General features: G+C 40.3%; 1 protein-coding gene across 2 annotated transcripts; it reads right to left on the reverse strand.

The window, feature by feature from the left end:
* Positions 1-731: 731 nt before the first annotated feature.
* On the reverse strand, positions 732-20,457 carry CHIA (chitinase acidic). Of its 2 annotated transcripts, XM_043447032.1 has the most exons (11): positions 20,393-20,457; positions 18,919-18,948; positions 18,155-18,356; positions 9,068-9,124; positions 7,932-8,097; positions 4,092-4,216; positions 3,555-3,678; positions 3,084-3,269; positions 2,239-2,358; positions 2,010-2,151; positions 732-1,076 (listed from the first exon to the last, which is right to left on the reverse strand). In XM_043447032.1, the coding sequence occupies exons 1-11, from the start codon at positions 20,415-20,417 to the stop codon at positions 835-837; spliced, it is 1,419 nt and encodes a 472-aa protein (XP_043302967.1). In that variant the 5' UTR covers positions 20,418-20,457; the 3' UTR covers positions 732-834. The 2 variants fall into 2 exon arrangements, with proteins under 2 accessions (XP_043302967.1, XP_043302977.1); XM_043447042.1 differs by lacking the exons at positions 18,919-18,948; positions 20,393-20,457 and adding an exon at positions 15,699-15,700 and having other exon boundaries at positions 18,155-18,227.
* Positions 20,458-21,832: the final 1,375 nt, after the last annotated feature.

Below are 21,832 nucleotides of genomic sequence, written 5' to 3' on the forward strand. Positions count from 1 at the left end.
AACTCCCACCCCCAATGTTTAATCTTCTTGCTCTGCATCCACAGCAACTTTCCCTTCTCCTCGACTTCCCTCTATAGAGCCTGAACTTATATATTATAGGCAAAGCCACTCACAGACACTGACAGCCATTCGTTGTTCTCTGTTGTAGATTCCAAGGGGTGATAATCTGAGTAGCCCTTGTGAGTCTGATGTCTACCCCCGTCAATCAGCCAGGCCAGGGGAGGCTGTGATGCAGTACAATTATAGCCGCAAATGACCACTATATATGGTTTCAAGGAAGGGACCTCTTCTTTCACTCCTGAGAAAAGCACATATCCCCAGAGGAGTCCACTGCACAGACCTTCCCAATGCTGACAATTCAGAGGGTTGGACCAGCTCCAGGACTTCAGCAGGCATGGAGAGAATGCTCTGGCCTTCTGTCCCTTGAGCAAGTCAACAGGCCTGTGTCCCTAAGACTCCCAGAATCACTTTGGCTCCCTACCGAGGACACTCACCAAACTAGAGACCTATCTTCTTCATGACTTCATCCCCTGCCAATTCCAAATATGCATAAATTTCCTTCTGACAGCTTTCAACCTTCATAAAGATCAACCTAAGCAAATAAAAGACTTGTGAGGTTGCTGGTGCCATGACTTCCTCACACACACTCTTCTGCCACTCCAAGCCCATGCACAGCCTATATTTTCACATCTAGAAAGGTCTCTACCCAAATCACTTAAAACCAGGGACACTCATGTTTTAACTGATGCGTTTTATTGCAGAACTCTATAGGTAGGAACGAGGTGTGCTAGGCAAAGGAGACTTGTACCCTAGGAAATGGAGACACGGTCAGCTTTATGCCCAGTTGCAGCAAAGACAGCTGGTGTCAAAGACAAGCCCGGGCGGGCAGTTCTGCTCGTATGTGATTCCATTGGCGCAGTTCCAGAAGGCATTTCTGTTATTTGCCACTGGGTAGAGGCCATCGGCTTTGTCGGCACAGTATCCTCTACCCTCAGAGCTGCTGCTCTCATTTCCACTCCCACTTTCGTTTCCAGGATTGCTGCTGGGCTCACTGGTCTGAGTGGGGGCGCTACAGGCTGAAACAGCACAAAGAGCAGACCTGGCAGAGGCTCCCAGGTTCACCTAGAGGTGAAGAACTAGCAGGCCTGAGGGGAGGTCTGGAGATGGGTTGCGGTTCGCTCTGGGTCCTGACACCTGAGAAGCTCACAAGGTAACTCCATACTTAGGAATTAAGAGCAGCCCTAATTTCAAGCCAGACTGGTTTTAAATTTTAAAAGTTCTCTCTTAAGATGCTAAAATCATTTTTAAAAATTTTTACTGAGCATCCAGTATATGCAAAATGCTTTTCTAGGATTTGGGTTTAAGTGGTGAGCAGATAAGAGAAAATCTGGACAAAATTTAGAGAATTAGTACTTCCCCTGAATTACAGGTTTAGAAGTATGTCAGTATGGGCTTCCCTCTTAGCTCAGTTGGTAAAGAATCTGCCTGCAATGCAGGAGACCTGGGTTCGATTCCTAGATCAGGATGATCCCCTGGAGAAGGAAATGGCAACTCAGTTCAGTATTCTTGCCTGGAGAATTCCATGGACAGAGGAGCCTGGCAGGTTGCAGTCAGTCCATGGGGTCATAAGAGCTGGACACAACGACTAAACCCTAAACCCACCCCAGTACTGCTTAGGGTTTGTTATTCAGTCTCCCCAGGCAGGCTGAATAAGACTTTTAATAAGGGGTTCGTAGAAAAGTAAATGCTAATATTAAAGGCCAGCCTAATTTCTTGAGGCTTTTCCACACCTTTAACACTTAATAGACCTGGAAAACCCTCCCAGCAGACCTGGTTTCTCGTTAGAGCATACAACTGCTAAGGAGGAAAGAATGTTAAGTGCCTGTCTCTCAGCCAGGCAACAGCAATGAGGAGACTCCTGGGGGCAAAGGGAATGGGAAGATGTTAGGCTGTCTTGAGTTGGAAAAGGAGCATCTATACACCCTGGGCATTCCCCTACTGTCACTTACTTGCACTCGTCAGGCCAAGAGCATCCTTCAAGGTGTTGATCAGGGGGAACTTGCCCTGGTTGCAGAAAGTGCCTGTGAAATCATCCAGGTCAATGGCCCAGACCATGGCACCTCCAAAGTTGTTCTCCTTAAGCCACTGAGCCTATTTAAGGATTGAGGACACCAGGAATCATTTTATTTCTTGAGACTCTGGGCTGAGCTGACAGCACATTGGAGGGGCTGACCTTACCTTGATTCTGAAGCTGTTAACATTGTCATAGCCAACCCATTCAGTGCCCTTGTAGGCATAGGGCACTTCCTGAGAGTCATCCCATACCTCAGTGGCTCCATCTTTCAGGAAGGTGCAGATCTTTAAAAAGCCAAGAGATTAAAATCCTTTAAATATGACTCCTATGAAAAATAAAACATACACCTTCCTCTTTGATTTTTTTTTCCTGTCATGTCTCCAATTGGGGTCCACAGGTTTCTAATTACGGCCTTTTACCTGCAGTAAATAGGAACAAGTTGTTTTTGAAATACTCAGATGTTAGCCTTATTCTTAGTGCTTGATTTTGGGAACCCACATCAGTATGGGAGATAGTTACTTAATCCCCTTATGTGTTAATATAAATGACCTTAAGTATGCAGCGTGTTGTTTGAATGGGCTTCCCTGGTGGCTCAGCAATAAAGAATTCACCTGCAATGCAGGTGAATCTCCTGAGTTGAGAAGATCCCCTGGAGAAGGAAATGGCAACCTACTCCAGTTTTCTTGCCTGGAGAATCCCATGGACAGAGGAGACTTGCAGGCTAGTCCATGGAGTTGCAAAAGAGTCAGACATGACTTTGCGACTAAACAACAAGCAACAACAATTGTACTTTGAAGGGATATTGCACACTATGAATCTTCATAGTGGATTAGGTAAATGAATAGGTTACTTACACACCTGAAGCGTTTGGAATAATATTTGTGTTAAAGTTTGTAAATAGTGGACAGAATGAACATTCAAGTTTCTTGCAGGTTCTAGCCCTAAGGCTACTGTGCAGCACAGAACATGGCATTCCTAGAATTCCAATTGTACAGCCCAGCGTACCTACCTCATAGTAGGCCCAGAACCCAGCCTCCCTGGTATAGGGCCCAGCAGGACCAGCGCCAGAAGTGGGGGCACCAATGCCATTGTTGGAAGCATCTCTTAGGGTGAAACTGTGTCCGTAGGCAGGGAATCCAACGATAAGCTTCTCAGCCGGGGCCCCATTGCTCTTCCAGTAGTTCATGGCGTATTCCTGAAAAGGTAGCAGGTGACTTAGAGATCCACCCAGCTGAAGACCCCACACTTTGTTATGCTAGTCCACTGACCTAACAGGTAAAATTTAATGATGCTCACGACATAGATTAGTTTGTACTTTTTCAAAAATATTTTGGTGAGGTTATAGTTAATGAGATAAAATTGGTCACTTAGGAGAGTTATCCAAATGAGACTTTTGCAGAGTTTATGTTTGTTTTGTCCCTGAATCTGCATGTAATTTACAACATCTCTGGTCTGCATCTGCATCTGTGTGGAGACTCACCACATTGAGGTAAGCATTGCTGCCAGTGTCAGTTGGGTATTTGTAGAGAGGGCTGTTCTCTCCGGTGTAGCCTTCCCAGGAGCCATGGAGGTCATAGGTCATGACATGGATGAAGTCCAGGTATCTGAGGTTAGAATAAAGGGTTGTAAAGCATTTCCCATGGCTATTTCCCACACTTATGTGGGCATCCCTGGTAGCTCAACAGTAAAGAATCCACCTGCCAATGCAGGAGACACAGGTTCTGAACCTGGGTAGAGAGATCCCCTAGAGATGGAAATGGCAACTCACTCCAATATTTTTGCCTGGGAATTTCCATGGACCTAGGAGTCTGGTGGGCTACAGTCCATAGGGTCCCAAAAGAGTTGGACATGACTTAGTGACTAAATAACAACAGTAGTTATATCCCACATTTAAGCGAGCAAAAGATACCACTTCCAAAACACGATAAACAAAGTCCCTGGGTAACAAGACAAAGGACAAGTCTACCTTGCAAGAGTGATGCCTGCAAGAGGTTTGAGGATAAGGTGAGTCACTCACTGGGATAGCTGGGGAATCTCATAGCCAGCCTGGATATTGGAGATGCCAGCAGATACTGCTGCGGTGACCAGCAGCCTGGGCTTGTTGGTTTGCTTGGCTTCCTGTTCAAAAGCTTCACGTGTTTCCTATAGAATAATCAAGTATAGTAAAGCATCTATGAAACTGGTTTCAACTCCTTAACTATTAATAAATTTATATTTGTATAATGCTTTACTTTTTCAAAGTGCTTTCACATATTTTATCTTACTTCTGTTTCTCAATACCCCTATAAAGTAGACAGGATTGATGGTATTAATTTTATAGCTAATATGTGTACAAGTTAGATTATTTCACCAAAGTCTCCCAGCAAGTTAGTAGCCGGGTCATGACCAAAACCCAGGTCCCAGATGATCAGTCAGAGCTCTACTTATATCACTGCACTATGAAGTTATAGTTGCTGTAATAATTTATATCCAGGTTTTAGCAATACAGAAATTTGCTTTCCTTTGTCCAGTAAATGAGCTACTTTATTGGACTGACATCCCAACAAATGAAAAGTTCAATTGGTCAATGGGGAAGCTATTAACAGCCAGGTGATAGGTTCCCACTCAATGCTAGAGGTTAATCCATTTTTATTGTGTGACTCTAATCTCATCCTGAGTACTGAATTCAGTTTTCATAACTGCATCATTAGGGTGTACCAAAGTGTGCTCCAGTGAAGAATGTGTCTAAAGATTGTCATACATATACTTATTAAATGAACTAGGTTATTTAACTAGAAGATGAAAAATTATTAACAAGATAGTATAGCTGTCTTCAAATATTGGACCAACCGATATATTACCAAAGCGAGAAGCTTTATTCTTTGTTAGTTCAGTGAACAGAGCTAGAACCAATGATTGGAAGTTATTAATTGTGACTGGAAGTATGCCTTGACTAAGAATATAGATGTTCTTTTTGATCACTAGAGCTGATCAACAAGTAAGTGGATTGATTTTTCAACCAATGAATTACTTAATGTTGAAATTATTGGATACTGGCAGACAATCTGGTATAACAGATGGTATAGGAAAAATGTCTGTCTTGGGGGAGGGTAAATCTATGAAAGCCTTCCTCAGTGATCAATGCAAAGAAATAGAGGAAAACAATAAAATGGGAAAGACTAGAAATCTCTTCAAGAAAATTAGAGATACCAAGGGAACATTTCATGCAAAGATGGGCTCAATAAAGACAGAAGGGTATGGATCTAATAGAAGCAGAAGATATTAAGAAGAGGTGGCAAGAATACACAGAAGAACTGTACAAAAAAGACCTTCATGACTCATATAATCACAATGGTGTGACCACTCACCTAGAGCCAGACATCCTGGAATGTGAAGTCAAGTGGGCCTTAGGAAACATCAGTACAAACAAAGCTAGAGGAGGTGATGGAATTACAGTTGAGCTATTTCAAATGCTAAAAGATGATGCTGTGGAAGTGTTGCACTCAATGTGTCAGCAAATTTGGAACACTCAGCAGTGGCCACAGGACTGGAAAAGGTCAGTTTTCATTCCAATCCCTAAGAAAGGCAATGCCAAAGAATGCTCAAACCACCACACAATTGCACACATCTCACACACTAGTAAAGTAATGCTCAAAATTCTCCAAGCCAGACTTCAGCAATATGTGAACGGTGAACTTCCAGATGTTCAAGCTGGTTTCAGCAAAAAAGGAGGAACCAGAGATCAAATTGCCAACATCTGCTGGATCATTGAAAAAGCAAGAGAGTTCCAGAAAAACATCTATTTCTGCTTTATTGACTATGCCAATGTGTGGATCACAATAAATGGTGGAAAATTCTGAAGGAGATGGGAATACCAGACCACCTGACCTGCCTCTTGAGAAACCTGTGTGCAGGTCAGGAAGCAACAGTTATAACGACACTAAACAACAGACTGGTTCCAAATCGGAAAAGGAGTATGTCAAGGCTGTATATTGTCACCCTGCTTATTTAACTTGTATTCAGAGTACATCATGAGAAATGCTGGGCTGGATGAAGCACAAGCTGGAATCAAGATTGCCAGGAGAAATATCAATAACCTCAGATATGCAGATGACACGACCCTTATGGCAGAAAGTGAAGAGGAACTAAAGAGCCTCTTGATGAAAGTGAAAGAGGAGAGTGAAAAAGTTGGCTTAAAGCTCAACATTCAGAAAACTAAGATCATGTCATCTGGTCCCATTACTTCATGGCAAATAGGTGGGGAAACAGTGGAAACAGTGTCAGATTTAATTTTTTTGGCCTCCAAAATCACTGCAGATGGTGACAGCAGCCATGAAATTGAAAGACACTTACTCCTTGGAAGGAAAGTTATGACCAACCTAGACAGCATATTAAAAAGCAGAGACATTACTTTGTCAACAAAGGTCCCTCTAGTCAAGGCTATGGTTTTTCCAGTGGTCATGTATGGGTGTGAGAGTTGGACTATATAGAAGGCTGAGAACTGAAGAATTGATGCTTTTGAATTGTGGTGTTGGAGAAGACTCTTGAGAGTCCCTTGGACTGCAAAGAGATCCAACCAGTCCATCCTAAAGAAGATCAGTCCTGAGTGTTCTTTGGAATGACTGATGCTGAAGCTGAAACTCCAATACTTTGGCCCCATGATGCAAAGAGCTGACTCATTTGAAAAGACCCTGATGCTGGGAAAGATTGAGGGCAGGAGGAGAAGGGGAAAACAGAGGATGAGATGGCTGGATGGCATCACCGACTCAATGGACATGGGTTTGGGTGGACTCCTGCAGTTGGTAATGGACAGGGAGTCCTGGTGTGCTGCAGTTCATGGGGTCGCAAAGAGTCGGACATGACTGAGTGACTGAACTGAACTGAAATCTAAAGCCATCCTTGCTTTTCTCACTCCAGTCATTTTTCCTCGGTGATCTCTTAATTATTTAACTTTGTTGATGATGTCGATACAATATATCAAAGCAAGTTCTTGTCCTGAACACCTGTTTGTCATTCATCCAATATCTATTCATCCAGTGTCTATTGGGCATTCTTATGGTGCCCTACAAATTCCTCTCTCTCATCATGTTCAAAGACAAATTAATGAGTTTTTCTTCTTGTTTCAAATCTATCTTCTTCCTGTATTTACCATCTTAGTTAAGAGGACCAGAGTCAAATCAATTCTCAAGGACAGAAAATGAAATTCTCTCTTTCCCCACTTCCATTTGGTCTCCAAATCCTATTGATTCTACCCTCCTAATATCTCTTGTATACTTCCTCTTTCTGTCCTCACTGTTAGGATCTTTGTTCAGGTCCTCAGCCTTTCTGGCTTGAGTTATTGTAATAGCATCCTAACACTCTCCCTGTCTCCTTACCTCCTTCTAATTCATCCTCCATGGTTAAAGTCAGAGTAATCCTTCTAAAACATGAGTTTTGCCATATCTCTAGATTACTAAAAAATCCTTAAAAAAATTAGTACTCACTAGTACCTATGTAGTACCCAGACTACATGGGTAGTTATGACACCTATTAGTTATTTGATGTTAGGTTGCTTAAACTCTTCATATTTTAGTTTTCTCATTTGTAAAATAAAGGTTATTATACTTATAGTATCTTTATCATAAGGTACATATGAAGATGAAATGGGCTATAACTTTAAAAACAGCTTATAAAATTGTGCCTGGCACATAACCCATGTAATGTTGTTGTTGTTATCAAAGGCTGTGGAATATAGGCATGATATCCAAGAATCTTTGTGATGCAAAGATCCTATAAATCTAAACTCCAGTTTACTTTCATTCTGGAACCACCATATTCTCCTTGCAAAGAATTCTTCTTTGGATTTTCTTGGGCTCGACGCTGCCACATTCCTCCTCACCTGCACCAAGACAGTGAAGAGATGCTTGTCCTGAGAAGGGCTTCCACGAGAGCCAGGGTACTCCCAATCAAAATCCAGCCCGTCAAATCCATACTGGCGCAGGAACTGGACGACTGAAGAAATGAAAGTCTTGCGGTTCTCCGGAGTGGCACCCATGGCAGTGAAACTGAGAGAGATTCAAAGAAGGCAGAGTGAGGTCTTGGTGGCCACAACATCTTGTTGGAAAGTCAAACTCCTATATTTTTGCCTCAAAGTTTTTCACTAGGACCAAAAGCCCAGATAAAAGTTTACTGCTGGTTTTCTCCTGTACTTCTTTGTATAACTACTCTGCCAGCCATGGTACCTCAACATTCTCTTTACTTTGTTATCCACCCAACTCTGATTTTTCTTCCAAGTTGGACCTGTTGCTTCGAATGCCTGTCTACTTTGGCTCAATGTGTTGTCTCTCTAAATGGTCTCTGAAGTTCATATGCCCTTAAAAGAGTTTCCTTATTTATTTTCATGACTTTCTCTTTCTTTCTTCCAGAAGGTAAATGGAGAAAAGTGCTATGACACTCTTCTCAGGCATTGTGCTTCTGAAATACTTTAAGAAGAGATTGTTTTGAAGTCTCAGTAACTGAATCTCTGTGAATGGAGTCCTAGAATATCCATATAAATGTAAACATATACAATAAATTGTGTTCTATTTAGTACTGAGATTCTGGTGTAGTAATTTATTTAAGTAGCATATTTGCTTAATGTACATCCTTAATACCCCATCTTAGGTTATGAAATCTGGAGAAGGAAATGGCAACCCACTCCAGTATTCTTGCCTAGAGAATCCCGTGGACAGAGGAGCCTGGTGGGCTGCTGTCCATAGGGTCACACAGAGTCGGACACAACTGAAGTGACTTAGCCTGCATGCATGCATTGGAGAAAGAAATGGCAACACACCCCAGTATTCTTGCCTGGAGAATCCCAGGGACAGAGGAGCCTGGTGGGCTGCCATCTATGGGGTCACACAAGAGTTGGACACGACGGAAGTAACTTAGCAGCAGTGGCGGATTATGAAATCTGAAGGGACATGGGTCACACTGGGCTAACCTGTTATCCATAGCAAATTAAATGAACATCAAGCTCTCTCATAGAGGACTTAAGGGGCAGTTCCAAAGTTCCAGCCTCCAATGGCCAGGAGAATTTTCAGCTGGCTGTTCCTATAAAACAAAATAGAGAAAAGAAAAACTTCAAAATCCATGAATCCCTCAATTTAAAAATAATGCTTTGTATCGGGCCTGATTATAAACTTTAATGTTGTCTTGATAAGATACTCTGTAGAACAATTTCCCATCACTACAGAACACTTTCTTATAAAAATTATTTGTGTTGTCATTATGAATGCACAGAGTTCTTTAGAGAAATCTAAATTAGAAGACTTTTTTTTTCCCCTTGAGAATAAAAGAACAGTTTATCCATGAGTTAAAAGGAACATGGGCTTCCCAGGTGGTGCTAGTGGTAAAGTATCTGCCTGCCAATGCAGGAGACATAAGAGAAGCAGGTTTGATCCCTGGGTAGAGAAGACCTCCTGGAGAAAGGAATGGCAACCCACTCCAGTATTCTTGCCTGGAGCAGCCCATGGACAGAGGAGCCTGGCAGGCTACAGTCCAGATGGTCGCAAAGAGCCGGACACGACTGAAGCAACTTAGCATATAGAAGAGACATATAAGCATACTATAGTTTAAAATATTATAGTAAAAGACTGAGGAAAAAAAAAATAGGTTGATGCTATGAAACTACAGAGCTTCCCTGGTGGCTCAGAAGGTAAAGAATCTGCCTGCAATGCAGGGGACCCGGGTTAGATCTCTGGGTTGGGAAGATCCACTAGAGAAGGAGATGGCAACACACTCCAGTAATTTTCCAAGGAGAATCCCATGGACAGGGGAGCCTGGCAGGCTACAGTCCAGGGGGGTCACAAAGAGTCAGACATGACTGAGCAACTAACACTATTAGGGCAAACACTTTGCTTGGGATGGATATTTCAGGGCAGCACTTGATGGGTGAGCAGGATCTCCTGGATCTTGTCCTGGAAGTTCTCTACAGCTATCCCTGCTTCAAGCTCTCAAAGTTCCTCTTCCTTCTCTGCTTCTCGGGCCTAATGTTGGAAGCGCATTTGCATCTGAAGTTGCTTCCAGTACTCCTAGGCTAAACCGCAGCAAGTAAGTGTCTTGTAAAATTCTCCCCCTCTTCATGGTTAAGCTCTTTAAGACCTTCATTTATGAGTTCCTGTTCCATAGGACTAGGTCTTTTAAAAATAGGATTGTACTGGGAATTCTTACATTCTATCCTATCAGCTGAAATGGTAAGTGTTGCTTGGACATAATTACTTTCTCAGACTCTGTGATCATGAATATGAATCAATTGGCTTAGAATCATGAACATTGTCTGGACTAGTGGTTCTCAAGCATCAGATTAGATAAGAATAGAGTACAAGGACCAGAGTTGAAGGATAACATTAAAATTTCAGGTGTTTAGCCCCTTTCTCAAAGACTGTGATTCAGTTGGATTAGGGACTGATTTTTATCAACTGCCTCATATGTGATTTTGATGCAAGATCAATAATAGATCACAGTTTAAGAAATACCACTCTGAAAGGGCTTGGGCTTCCCAGGTGGTGCTAGTGGTAAAGAATCTGCCTGCCTATTCAGGAGACATAAGAGATGTGGGTTCAGTCCCTGGGTGGGAAAGATCCCCTGGAGGAGAGCATGGCAACCCACTCCAGTATTCTTGCCTGGAGAATCCCACGGACAGAGGAGCCTGGTGGGCTATAGTCACAAAGAGTGGGACATGACTGAAGCGGCTTAGCATGCACACACACATCATAACTCAAATCCAAAACTTGAGAACACCAGAAAACTCCTGACTCCAGGGAACATTAATCAACAAAAACTCATTTAAAAGCCTCCATACCTACACTGAAACCAAGCACCACCCAAGAGCCGACAAGTTCCAGAGCAAGACATTCCAAGCTAATTCTCCAACAACGCAGGAACATAACCCTGAGCACAAAAATACAGGTGGCCAAAAGTCACACCAAACCCATAGACACCTCAAAACTCACTACTGGACACTTAATTGCACTTCAAAGAGAAGAGATCCAGCTCCACCCACCAGAACACTGACGCAAGCTTCCCTAACCAGGAAACTCTGACAAGCCACCCGTCCAACCCCACCCACAGGGGGGAACCTCCACAGTCAACAAGAACCACAAACTTCCAGCATAGAGAAAGGCCACCCAAACACAACAACCTAAACAAGATGAAAAGGTAGAGAAATATTCAGCAGGTAAAGGAACATGATAAAAGCCCATCAAACCAAACAGAAGAGGAGGACATAGGGAGTTTACCTGAAAAAGAATTCAGAATAGTGATAGTAAAAATGATCCAAAATCTTGAAAACAAAATGGAATTATACATAAATAGTCTGGAGACAAGGATTGAGAAGATGCAAGAAAAGTTTAACAAGGACCTAGAAAAAATAAAAGAGTCAACCAATAATGAATAATGCAATAACTGATATCAAAAGCACTCTGGAGGCAACCAACAGTAGAATAACTGAGGCAGAAGATAGGATAAATGAAATGGAAGATAGAATAGTGGAAATAAATGAAGCAGAGAGGAAAAAAGAATTAAAAGAAATGAGGAAAACATCAGAGATCTCTGGGACAATGTTAAAAGCCCCAACATTCAACTCATAGGAGTCCCATAAGAAGAAGACAAAAAGAAAGGCCTTGAGAAAATACTTGAGGAGATAATAGTTGAAAACTTCCCTAAGGTGGGGAAGGAAATAGCCACTCAAGTCTAAGAAGAGCAGAGTGTCCCAAAGAGGATAAACCCAAATTGAAACACCCCAAGACACAAATTAATCAAATTAACAAAGATCAAACACAAACAACAAATATTAAAAGCAGCAAGGGAAAAACAACAAATAACTCACAAAGGGATCCCCATAAGGATAACAGCTGATCTTTCAATAGAAACTCTTCAAGCCAGAAGGGAATGGCAAGACATACTTAAAGTGATGAAAGAGAAAAACCTACAACCTAGATAACTGTACCCAGCAAGGATCTCATTCAAATATGAAGGAGAAATGAAAAGCTTTACAGACAAGAGAAAGCTGAGACAATTCAGCACCACCAAACCAGCTCTCCAACAAATGCTAAGGATCTCTTCTAGACAGGAAACACAGAAAAGGTTTATAAACTCAAACCCAAATCAGCAAAGTAAATGGCAACGGGATCATACTTATCAATAATTACTTTAAATGTAAATGGGTTGAATGCCCCAACCAAAGGACAAAGACTGGCTGAATGGATACAGAAGCAAGACCCCTAAATATGCTGTCTACAAGAGACCCACCTCAAACCTAGGGATACATATAGACTGAAAATGAAGGGCTAGAAAAAGGTATTTCATGCAAATGGAGACCAAAAGAAAGCAGGAGTCGAAATACTCATATCAGATAAAATAGATTTTGAAAGAAAAGGCCATGGAAAGAGACAAAGAAGGACACTACATAATGATCAAAGTATCAATCCAAGAAGAAGATATAACAATTATAAATATATATGCACCCAACATAAGAGCACCACAATATGTAAGGCAAATGTTAATAAGTATGAAAGGGGAAATTAACAGTAACACAATAATAGTGGGAGACTTTAATACCTCAGTCACACCTATGGATAAATCAACTACACAGAAAATTATCAAGGAAACACAAACGTTAAATGATACAATGGACCAGTTAGACCTAATTGATATCTATAGGACATTTCAACTTGAAACAATGAATTTCACCTTTTTCTCAAGTGCACATGGAACCTTCTCCAGGATGGATCACATCCTGGGCCATAAATCTAGCCTTGGTAAATTCAAAAAAACTGAAATCATCTCAAGCATCTTTTCTGATCACAATGCAGTAAGATTAAATGTCAACTACAGGAAAAAATCTATTAAAAATACAAACACATGGAGGCTAAACAACACTCTTCTGAATAATCAACAAATCATGGAAGAAATAAAAAAAGAAATCAAAACATGCATAGAAACAATGAAAATGAAAACACACCAACCCAAAACCTATGGGATTCAGTAAAAGCAGTGCTAAGGGGAATGTTCATAGCAGTACAAACCTACCTAAAAAACAGGAGAGAAATCAAATAAATAACCTAACTCTATACCTAAAGCAACTAGAAAAAGAAGAAATGAAGAACCCCAGGGTTAGTAGAAGGAAAGAAATCATAAAAATTAGGGCAGAAATAAATGCAAAAGAAATAAAGGAGACCATAGCCAAAATCAGCAAAGCTAAAAGCTGGTTCTTTGAGAAGATAAATAAAATTTACAAACCATTAGCCAGACTCATCAAGAAACAAAGGGAGAAGAATCAAATGAATAAAATTAGAAATGAAAATGGAGAAATGACAACAGACAACACAGAAATACAAAGGACCATAAGAGACTACTATCAGCAACTATATGCCAATAAAATGGACAACTTGGAAAAAATGGATAAATTCGTAGAAAAGTATAACTTTCCAAAACTGAATCAGGAAGAAATAGAAAATTTTAACAGACTCATCACAAGCACAGAAATTGAAACTGTAATCAGAAATCTTCCAGCAAACAAAAACCCAGAACCAGACGGCTTCACAGCTGAATTCTACCAAAAATTTAGAGAAGAGCTAACATCTATCCTACTCAAACTCTTCCAGAAAATTGCAGAGGAAGGTAAATTTCCAAATTCTTTCTATGAGGCCACCTTCACCCTAATACCAAAACCAGACAAAGATGCCACAAAAAAAGAAAACTACAGGCCAATATCACTGATGAACATAGATGCAAAAATCCTTAACAAAACTCTAGCAAACAGAATCCAACAACATATTGAAAAGATTATCCATCATGACCAAGTGGGCTTTATCCCAGGGATGCAAGGATTCTTCAATATCTGCAAATCAATCAATGTGATACACCACATTAATAAGTTGAAAGATAAAAACCATATGATTATCTCAATAGATGCAGAGAAAGCCTTTGACAAAATTCAACATCCATTTATGATATTAAAAAAAAAACCCTCCAGATAGCAGGCACAGAAGGAACATATCTCAATATAATAAAAGTCATATATGATAAACCTACAGCAAACATTATCCTCAATGGTGAAAAATTGAAAGCATTTTCCCTAAAGTCAGGAACAAGACAAGGGTGCCCACTCTCACCACTACTATTCAACATAGTTTTGGAAGTTTTGACCACAGCAATCAGAGAAGAAAAAGAATGAAAGGAATCCAGACTGGAAAAGAAGAAGTAAAACTCTTACTGTTTGTAGATGACACGATCCTCTACATAGAAAACCCTAAAGACTCTACCAGAAAATTACTAGAACTAATCAATGAATATAGTAAAGTTGCAGGACATAAAATTAACACACAGAAATCCCTTGCATTCTTATACACTAACAATGAGAAAACAGAAAGCAAAATTAAAGAAACAATTCCATTCACCATTGCAACGAAAAGAATAAAATTCTTAAGAATAAATCTACCTAAAGAAACAAAAGGCCCATATATAGAAAACTATAAAACACTGATGAAAGAAGTCAAAGAGGACACAAATAGATGGAGAAATATACCATGTTCATGGATCAGAAAAATCAATATAGTGAAAATGAGTATACTACCCAAAGCAATCTATAGATTCAATGCAATCCCTATCAAGCTACCAACGGTATTTTCACAAAACTAGAACAAATAACTTCACAATTTGAAAAACCTCAAATAGCCAAAGCAATCCTGAGAAAGAAGAACGGAACTGGAAGAATCAACCTGCCTGACTTCAGGTTCTACTACAAAGCCACAGTCATCAAGACAGTATGGTACTGGCACAAAGACAGAAATATAGATCAACGGAACAAAATAGAAAGCCCAGAGATAAATCCACACACCTATGGACACCTTACTTTCGACAAAGGAGGCAAGGATATACCATGGAAAAAAAGACAACCTCTTTAAGAAGTGGTGCTAGGAAAACTGGTCAACCACTTGTAAAAGAATGAAACTAGAACACTTTCTAATACCATACACAAAAATAAACTCAAAATGGATTAAAGATCGAAATGTAAGGCCAGAAACTATAAAAGTCCTAGAGGAGAACATAGGCAAAACACTATCCGACATAAATCACAGCAGGATTCTCTATGACCCACCTCCCAGAATATTGGGAATAAAAGCAAAAATAAACAAATGGGACCTAATTAAACTTAAAACCTTTCGCACAACAAAGAAAACTATAAGAAAGATGAAAAGATAGCCTTCAGAATGGGAGAAAATAATAGCAAACGAAGAAATAGACAAAGGATTAATCTCAAAAATATACAAGCAGCTCAATTCCAGAAAAATAAATGACCCAATCAAAAAATGGGCCAAAGAACTAAACAGATATTTCTCCAAAGAAGACATACAGATGGCTAACAAACACATGAAAAGATGCTCAACATCACTCATTATCAGAGAAATGCAAATCAAAACCACAATGAGGTACCATTACACGCCAGTCAGGATGGCTGCTATCCAAAAGTCTACAAGCAATAAATGCTGGAGAGGGTGTGGAGAAAAGGGAACCCTCTTACACTGTTGGTGGGAATGCAAACTAGTACAGCCACTATGGAAAACAGTGTGGAGATTCCTTAAAAAACTGGAAATAGGACTGCCATATGACCCAGCAATCCCACTTCTGGGCATACACACCGAGGAAACCAGATCTGAAAGAGACACATGCATCCCAATGTTCATCGCAGCACTGTTTATAATAGCCAGGACATGGAAGCAACCTAGATGCCCATCAGCAGACGAATGGATAAGGAAGCTGTGGTACATATACACCATGGAATATTACTCAGCCATTAAAAAGGATTCATTTGAATCAGTTCTAATGAGATGGATGAAACTGGAGCCCATTATACAGAGTGAAGTAAGCCAGAAAGATAAACACCAATACAGTATACTAATGCATATATATGGAATTTTTAAAGATGCTAACAATAACCCTATATGCAAAACAGAGAAAGAGACACAGATGTACAGAATAGACTTTTGGACTCTTGGGAGAAAGTAAGGGTGGGATGTTCTGAGAGAAGAGCATTGAAACAAGTATACTATCAAGGGTGAAACAGATCACCAGCCCAGGTTGGATGCATGAGACAAGTGCTCAGCGCTGGTGCACTGGGAAGACCTAGGGGGATGGGATGGGGAGGGAGGTGGGAGGGGAGAATCAGGATGAGGAACACATGTAAATCCATGGCTGATTCATGTCAATGTATGGCAAAAACCACTACAATATTGTAAAGTAATTAGCCTCCAACGAATAAAAATAAATGGAAAAAAAAAAAGAAAGAAAGAACAAAACAAACAAACAAAAAAGCAAGCCAGAGGTAAATCCACGCACCTATGGACACCTTATCTTTGACAAAGGAGGCAAGAATATACAATGGAGAAAAGACAATCTCTTTAACAAGTGGTGCTGGGAAGACTGGTCAACCACTTGAAAAGAATGAAACTAGAACACTTTCTAACACCATACACAAAAATAAACTCAAAATGGATTAAAGATCTAAATGTAAGACCAGAAACTATAAAACTCCTAGAGGAAAACATAGGCAAAAAGCTCTCTGATGTAAATCACAGCAGGATCCTCTATGACCCACCTCCCAGAGTAATGGAAATAAAAGCAAAAATAAACAAATGGGACCTAATTAAACTAAAAGCTTTTGCACAACAAAGGAAACTATAAGCAAGGTGAAAAGAAAGCCTTCAGCATGTGAAAAAATAATAGCAAATGAAGCAACTGACAAATAATTAATCTTAAAAATATACAAGAAACTCTTGCAGCTCAATTCCAGAGAAATGAGCGACCCAATCAAAAAATGGGCCAAAGAACTAAACAGATATTTCTCCAAATAAGACATCCAGATGGCTAATAAACACATGAAAAGATGCTCAACATCCCTCATCATCAGAGAAATGCATATCAAAACCACAATGAGGTACTGTCGCACAATGGTCACAATGGCTGCTATCAAAAAGTCTACAAGCAATAAATGTTGGAGAGGGTGTGGAGAAAAAGGAACCCTCTTCCACTGTTGGTGGGAATGCAAACTAGTACAGCCACTATGGAGAACAGTGTGGAGATTCCTTAAAAAACTGGAAATAGAACTGCCATATGACCCAGCAATCCCACTGCTGGGCATATACACGGAGGAAAACAGAATTGAAAGAGACACATGTACCCCAATATTCATCACAGCACTGTTTACAATAACCAGGACATGGGAGCAACCTAGATGTTCATCAGCAGACGAATGAATAAGAAAGCTGTGGTACATAAACACAATGGAATATTACTCAGCTATTAAAAAATACATTTGAATCAGTTTTAATGATGTGGATGAAACTGGAGCCTATTATACAGAGTGAAGTAAGTCAGAAAGAAAAACACCAATACAGTATACTAATGCATACATATGGAATTTAGAAAGGTGGTAACAGTGACCCTATATGTGAAATAGCAAAAGAGACACAGATATAAAGAACAGACTTTTGGACTCTGTAGGAGAAGGTGAGGGTGGAATGATTTGAGAGAATAGCATTGAAACATGTATATTATCATATGTGAAACAGATTGCCAGTCCAGGTTCGAGGCATGAGACAGGGTGCTCAGGGCTGGTGCACTGGGATAACCCAGAGGGATGGGATGGGGAGGGATGTGGGAGGGAGGGTCAGGATGGGGAACACATGTACACTCATGGCTGATTCATGTGAATGTCAGGCAAAAACCACCACAATATTTTAAAGTAATTAGCCTCCAATTGAAAAAACAAAAACAAAAAACTTGCCTTGAAAGGAGCAATTAAAAAAAATATTGATAGAGAAAGGAAGGGAGAAACAGAACTAATTTTTTAATACTATGTAAAGCAGGCAATGTTTTATGTTATTATAGTCTCAATACTTGAAGTTCAGTTCCTGGACAAGAAGCATCAACATCACTGGGAAGCTTGTTATAAATACAGTGTCCACCTGAGACTCACTGAACCTGAACTGCATTTTAAGAATGACTTGTTTGCACATTAATTAATGTCTGGGAAGCATTGGCCTGGAAGATACTAATTCAGATATCTCCCCTTTCTCTTACTTTTTTTTCAGGTCATTGAAAGAACTGTAGAGAGCCACATCATTCCATTCAATGGTGGTGATCTCATTGTTACTCATCCCAGCGAAGGCGTAGATCAGGTGAGTGCAGAGGCAGGGGTCGATGTTGTCAGGCTTGAAGCTTCCCAGGCCTGGACGGTACTGGGCCCAGTTAGAGAAGTAGCATACCAGCTGGTAGGCAGAACCTGAGGATAGTGAGAAGTAAGAACAGTGGCCTGAGTTAGGTACCACTGAAATGTGCTGTAAGTGTTACCTTTGCCTCTGTTTGCCTCCCTTTGCCTCAGATGCTTGTTCTCTGTGCAGGGTTGGTTAGTAGGAACATTTTCACTAATGAGTTCAAAGCTTCTAATGTGGGAACCAGTCACTGACTTGAGGCTGGTTATTTTGAACTTTAACAGATTCACTTTGTGATCTTGGCTAAGCTGGAGAACCACTTAAGAAAAGATGCCCGGTAGTCCTCCTATGAAGCCCAGTGAATACTAATGTATAACTCAGGTGGTCATGCCAAATAGGATAGCAGTAGCAGCCAGTGCATCAAACCCATCTGTTTGTGAAGAAGACAGTAACTTTCTTTCCCTTGTACAGCTTATCTCTTGGTATATTTTTTTAAAGTAATATTGGGATATGAAAAAATAACATTTAATACATTAAGCGGACAAAAATTGCATTTTGTGTAATTTACAGAGATTGGAGGTCTATGGTAGGGAAACATTATGTCAAGAATAAAATATGGAGTCCATGACTTACCTAGCTGAGTATTCAGCAGAAAGGCCAGACCTAGAGAGAAAGAAACAACATGAATTCTGAACCAGTTATCTATATCTTGCCAAATATAATTCTGAGGCCTTGGGTACAATGCTACAGGTCACAGATGTTTACAACCCAAGTGGCACTCAGGGGTTATGCCAAATAGTAGGCTTTTTAAGGAAGGCAAAGAGATTCCTTGGTGACTCAATGGTAAAGAATTTGCCTGCCAATGCAGGTGACACGGGTTTGATCCCTGGGTTGGAAAGATCCCCTAGAGGAAGGCATGGCAACCCTCTCCAGTATTCTTGCCTGGGAAATCCCAAGGACCCAGGAGTGTGGTGGGCTACAGTCCCTGGAGTTGCAAAAGAGTAGGATACAAGTTAGCAACTAAATGACAACAAACAATAAAGCTGCACTTCCTTTCTCTTAGTCAAAAATGAGCATGCCTCCCTATTCTTCCACTTCCATGTCAGTAACAAACGTTATTGAATGCAGAGTTGGAAGTCTACTATCTATGGAAGATCTACTTACTGAAACTATCCAAAATTTACTCAGTGACCACACACCCATCCATGTTTCACTGTCCTTAACTTGGATGAATACAGCCTTCACACACAAAGCATCCTCTAAATCAGTGAACTCAGTATCTCCGGGAGCCTTGGGATTTATTTAAACCAAGTTTAAGAACACTTATAGCAGAAGAGAAGAACTAGGAACTGTGAGGCAAGATTCCAGATGGCATTCCCTGGCTTCTACCAGAGCACTTTTGATCTGATTGTTTTATAAATTGAGTTGGAGGTCTCATCTGGAAAAGCTGAAGCTATAAAAAGTTGGTAAATCTCAGCTCTAGAGCAACTAATAAGCTGTGAATACTACTTGGCTCTAAACAAGGTACTGAAACTACGCATTTAAATGATTGAATTTATGATATTTTTATAATATATCAGCGGCATAGTAGAACAGTAAGGGATAAAAGAGGAATAATCCTGAAAACAGTAGGAAAAAAGACAACTTGCATAACTGTATCTCAGTTTCTACTGATTTCCACCTCTGAAAAAGATAGACCAAAAACACAAGCATGTAAATAAAAATAATACCAATTAAAATGAGTTGGTGTAGAAAGATGAATAGAGAAAAGGAAACAACCCAACAAGAGATGGGAGAGTAAGACAAACATTGGGAGAAAACTAGCCTTTCTTTCAGGACTGTGCTCATGGCCTCAGTGAAGATAGAAATGCTGCCATAGTCAATTGAGAAGAGAATTAGAAGCAGACATATTTGTGCATGTCAGGATGCCCTTGGAAATTTGAAATGATGAAAGAAGAATAAAAAAATATAGAGCTATGTGTGAAGACTACTTCATGCCTTTCAGATCCAGAGAGGAAAAGAAATCAGGTAAGAATAAGGCTCCAAAAAAAAAAAAAAAAGAACAAAAAAAAAAAAAATAAGGCTCCATCTCCAATTACAGACTCACCTGTGAGGAGAATAAGTTTTGCCATGGTTGCTGTCAGTATTGTTCTTGCAGAGCCTGGATTTGCCTTTTATACCATCTGACTACCAGGTCATCACAAAGGAGCATCTAATCCAGATGTGTACATAGCTAATCAGTAAGTCAACAAATCTCCTCCCCTGCAAACAACCACTCATGGACTTCCAACATGCACTCCCCCACCACCTCCTCTGCTTAATAAGGACAAAACATCATGTCTCCTAGCAGGGTGGTAGAGACCATCACCATGAAAAGTACAAGCCTGATAGGTTTTTTGGCAGTTCTCAGGGCTGATAAGCATCCATTTAAACATTATGATTAGGTATTTATGCTGTGGATATTTCGTGCCTGGCATCAAAGCATGTATTTATTGGAAAGTAAACACTAAAAATCCTTGGAAGGTATTAGCTGTTCTTAAATATTTTTTCTTTGTAGCATTAGTCTTACGTAATTTGTACAATCAGGGTCTAAGGAACTTTCTTCTTATTAGGTGCTACTTTATGAACATTCTACCCACACCTCTTCTTTTTTTTTTTCATTTATTTTTATTAGTTGGAGGCTAATTACTTTACAATATTGAAGTGGGTTTTCTCATACATTGACATGAATCAGCCATGGTTTTACATGTATTCCCCATCCCGATTCCCCCTCCCACCTCCCTCTCTTCCCGCTCCCTCTGGGTCTTCCCAGTGCACCAGCCCTGAGCACTTGTCTCATGCATCCAACCTGGGCTGGTGATCTGTTTCACCCTAGATAATATACATGTTTCAATGCTGTTCTCTCGAAACATCCCACCCTCGCCTTCTCTCACAGAGTCCAAAAGTCTGTTCTGTACATCTGTGTTTCTTTTTCTGTTTTGCGTATAGGGTTATCAATACCATCTTTCTAAATCCCATATATATGTGTTAGTATGCTGTAATGTTCTTTATCTTTCTGGCTTAATCACTCTGTATAATGGGCTCCAGTTTCATCCATCTCATTAGAACTGATTCAAATGAATTCTTTTTAATGGCTGAGTAATATTCCATGTACACCTGTTCTTTGAAATGATCTTAGTCATGTGTACTCAGCCACTCAGTCATGTTCGACACTTTGTGACCCCATGGGCTGTAGTCCACCAGGCTTTTTGTCCATGGGATTTTCCAGGCAAGAATACTGGAGTGGGTTTCCAGAAGGAAGTATGTCCTTCTCCAGGGGATCTTCCCTACCCAGGTTTGGAACCCCTGTCTCCTGTATTGGCAGGCAGATTCTTCACCTCTGAGCCACCCGATGTGAGCAACCTTAGTCATGATTATATAGTAATTTTATCTAAGAACATATGGTTCCCAAAATGTACCCTCTGGAGGTCAGTGAAAACTCCCTAATCCACAGGTCCAAATTACATCTAGAAAACGTTCAAAAATATTTTGTGCTGTGGAGAGATGA

The sequence above is a fragment of the Cervus canadensis genome, chromosome 2, assembly GCF_019320065.1.
Source record: "Cervus canadensis isolate Bull #8, Minnesota chromosome 2, ASM1932006v1, whole genome shotgun sequence".
Taxonomy (NCBI): domain Eukaryota; kingdom Metazoa; phylum Chordata; class Mammalia; order Artiodactyla; family Cervidae; genus Cervus; species Cervus canadensis.

Bases quoted from the DNA above. Each gene is read 5' to 3' on its own strand.
- CHIA (XM_043447032.1), bottom strand. From the start codon at position 20,417: ATGGCAAAACTTATTCTCCTCACAG. The intron at 18,949-20,392 runs GTGAGTCTGTAA...CTTTCTCTCTAG, and splicing joins AAAACTTATTCTCCTCACAG to GTCTGGCCTTTCTGCTGAAT. The intron at 3,679-4,091 runs GTGAGTGACTCA...TTCTAACCTCAG, and splicing joins GAGATTCCCCAGCTATCCCA to ATACCTGGACTTCATCCATG.